Source organism: Austrofundulus limnaeus, unplaced genomic scaffold, assembly GCF_001266775.1.
Source record: "Austrofundulus limnaeus strain Quisiro unplaced genomic scaffold, Austrofundulus_limnaeus-1.0 Scaffold47, whole genome shotgun sequence".
NCBI classification, from domain to species: Eukaryota; Metazoa; Chordata; class Actinopteri; order Cyprinodontiformes; family Rivulidae; genus Austrofundulus; species Austrofundulus limnaeus.
The window spans coordinates 2,212,087-2,215,446 of record NW_013952449.1 but is presented as its reverse complement, the minus strand read 5'-3'; the positions used below and the strand labels follow the sequence as shown (position 1 = coordinate 2,215,446).

Here is a 3,360-nt window from a genome sequence, read left to right as displayed (position 1 = left end):
TTGTCAATACAATTATTGACACAAAAATGCATAATATTACAACAATAGAGCAGTTTAAGACAATATTATAGTAAAACAGCATGGGGCAGTATTGGACCAATACAAGGCTCCATTGACTGCCATTATAATTCATTAAACATTAATATTTCATAAACTATAAGTTTTACAGGCACCAAAAGGCATAGCCATCATTTGGCACAGGGACTTTACAGATATAAATTAGAATGGCAGCTCTAGGACAACGTATGCAGGAGGAGAAGCATGGCAAAGTTGAGATGACTTGGATGGGAAACGAATCACAATAGTGTGCATTGCATTGGCAATGCACAATGATAAGAATACACAAGAAACTAAAATTTGCATTTTCTGTGAGAAGATTTTTGCATAAAAATACAGAAAAGAATATAAAAATGTTGTAAATGATTGTGAAATAGACAAAAAAAGCTAAAACGTAGCTGAAAAAACTTGAATCTAGCACAAAGAAGCAGAAAGAGCTGCTCAGTTAAGCAGCAAGAAGCTGAAATTATCGCAAAAAGGGGACTTTAGATGAAGAAAAGGCAAAACTATCTGAAAATAGCTAAAGAGTAGCTTAAATTGCAAAAAGAATCAGCTGAATTTAGCAGACAGCAGTTGATATAAACACAAAAAAGTTCAAATTAAAAGAATAGCTGTAAAGAGAAATATAGCTGAAATAGCATAAAAAAGCTAAAATTCACAGCAAAAAGCCAAAGGAAGCTTAGAAGAAACTGTCACAAAGAAGTTAAAAAAAAAACAGAACCAGAACAAAAGGTGAAAAGTGTGAGAAAGGTTTCACTATTTTGAAGGGTTTTAAGGATGTTGAAAACAGCTCCATTCAGCTTCAATAAGAACAAAAAAAAAAAAAGGCTGAAAAGGCCAAACATTTCAGAGAGTAGCTGAAGTACCAAAAATCATAGCCGAAGTATCCTGAAGGAGATGAAAGTTTTGGACATGACTTTAACTGTGTGAATGCTTCATAAAATTAACACAATTATTAATTAATTATACAAACAGTATATAAAACAGTTAATTCATGAGTTAAACATGAATAAACAATGAGTACGTTGGTTTCAGAATTAGCCTTTATGAGTAAATGTCCTGATGCATCTCAGTAATCCAGGTAAAAAATCAAAAAGAAAAAAATTGTATAGGTCTTCTGGACGGGTTCTTCTCTAATGAAACGTTTCGTCTCTCCTCCAAGAGACTTCTTCAGTCTGAGAGTTTCAGGCAAAATTCAGACTTTTAAGCACTGCCTCTATGTGACTGATACTCCCATCACATGGCTATCGTTGACACCTAATTAACACCTATTGTTAACAGGGGGTGGAGTGATACTGCCAATGGCAGCGCTGTAGGAGGGGGACAACTGAAAACGGAGGCCTCCACCTCTGTTTAATGATGGACGGTCTTTCTTCACAAAAGTGGCTTCTTTTACTCCTCTCTCAAACCAACGTTCCTCCCTATCAAGAATGAGAACATCCTCATCTCTGAAAGAGTGACCGCTGGCCTGTAAATGAGTGAAAACTGCAGAGTTCTGGCCATTAGATGTAGCTCGTCTGTGTTGGGACATTCTTTTGAACAGTGGCTGCTTTGCTTTGTGATGTGAGTATCAGTCACATGCTTTGCTTTGTGATGTGAGTATCAGTCACATGGAGGCAGGGCTTAAAAGCCTCAATTTTGCCTGAAACTCTCAGACTGAAGAAGTCTCTTGGAGAAGAGACGAAACGTTTCATTAGAGAAGAACCTGTCCAGAAGACCTTACATTTTTTTTCTTTTTTATGAGTAAAGCATTAATAAATGCGTTATAGCTTATTACATATGAATTATCCTTAACTAATGATGTTTTCAAGGTTAATTAACCATTTATTTAAAGGTGTAGTTAATTTACCCGACCAAACTGTGCAGGTTTTTGCTGAGTAGAAATTGACAGTGGTGTCCCACAGTCTGTTGGCCGATATTTGACAAAAAGTTTGACCTTTTGTTAGAAAATAAATGGCAAAGCCACAAAAAAGTTACATAGACTGACAGAGGGGCTGCCATGCACCACCACCAGCAGCAGCAGGCGAGGTGGGAGAAGTGTCTTGTCTGGCTGAAGTCACAGTAAATGTAGGTGTGTTTCACAAAATCACAGGTCTAAAAACAGCCTTTTAGAGCCTGATTCTTTCAAAGGTAAAAACTGGCAAACGTTCAGCGGTCTGCGAAAAACTGGCTAAACAATTTTCATAATGTTCTGTCCGTTTCTTCACCTGCTTTTACTGGCTGCAAATGCCTTTCACCAGTAGTCCCAAGATGGGGGGACAAACTGGACATGTCTCCAGTCCATCACTGGGACACATGGAGACAAACACCTTCACCACGGTACAATTAACCTAACATGCATGGTTTTAGCTCTGTGTAGGAAACCGGAGAAAACCCACTCCTGCACGGGAAGAACATGCAGATTCCAAACAGAAAGAGCAGGAGTGGAAACAGAGAGTAGTGAGGTAACCGCTGCACCACCATGCCACCTGTACTGTGATCTTACTGCACCTAAAATTATACTTACATTAAATGGTATGGTCTTATTATACCAGTATAGTCAGATAAGAAAAAAACTAACTGATATGATGATAGAAGATGATTCTGCATCAGAATCCGGAACGAACCGAACCCACTTCAGCTGCTGTTGGTTCTTGTTATTGTGTTTTTTTAGAGTCCGGTCCAGACTTTTGGTGAAGTTCTGGGTGTGTTTTTGACAAATCAAAACATGATGAAAGTGAGGAGTACTTTTCAGTTTCATCCGGACCCTGACCTTACCTCGGTTTCTGGTCTCTCAGCCATGTCCGGTCCTGCATGGGGTCCGCAGGGGGGGCAGCGATCCCCCGGACTCCCCAGGTTCTTATTTATAGTTCGGATAGCAGACTTTACACAGACTTGTTTACGAGCCGCTCGATCGGTGTTGCGGTAGAACCAGAAGTCTCGGTTTCTTCTTCGTCTTTTTTTTCTTCTTCTTCTCAATTAATTCAGTAGAACACAATACCGGTTTAGAGTTTTTACCGCCTCCTACTGGATCTGACTGTGCACTACAGCTACAATGGAAGTTCAGATTTTAACTGGGACCCAACACAACAACAGGGGGTAATACAAAGATCCAGATCCTGATCCAGAAAAAGAATCATCTGGACCCAGATTTGTTCTTCAATTTTAGTAGAATTATTCATTTTATAGTATTATGTTTTTTTTTCTTTTACTTGGCAACATTTTCTGGTAATTCATTTTAAAAGTGTAGCTTTTTTAGTGTTTACGATAATACCAAGGACTTTTTCTAGAGAAAGATTTCATGGGAAAGATTATGTATATATA

At 38.5% G+C, this 3,360-nt stretch overlaps 1 protein-coding gene across 1 annotated transcript in view; it reads right to left on the bottom strand.

Annotated features, from left to right (window-relative positions):
• Positions 1 to 2,961, bottom strand: part of szt2 (SZT2 subunit of KICSTOR complex) — a gene marked incomplete in the record, with an annotated part of 111,681 nt that extends 108,720 nt beyond the window's left edge. Inside the window, 1 exon segment of the mRNA XM_014008071.1 lies at positions 2,815 to 2,961. Coding sequence (XP_013863525.1) covers positions 2,815 to 2,838 — 24 coding nt within the window.
• Between the last annotated feature and the right edge of the window lie 399 nt (positions 2,962 to 3,360).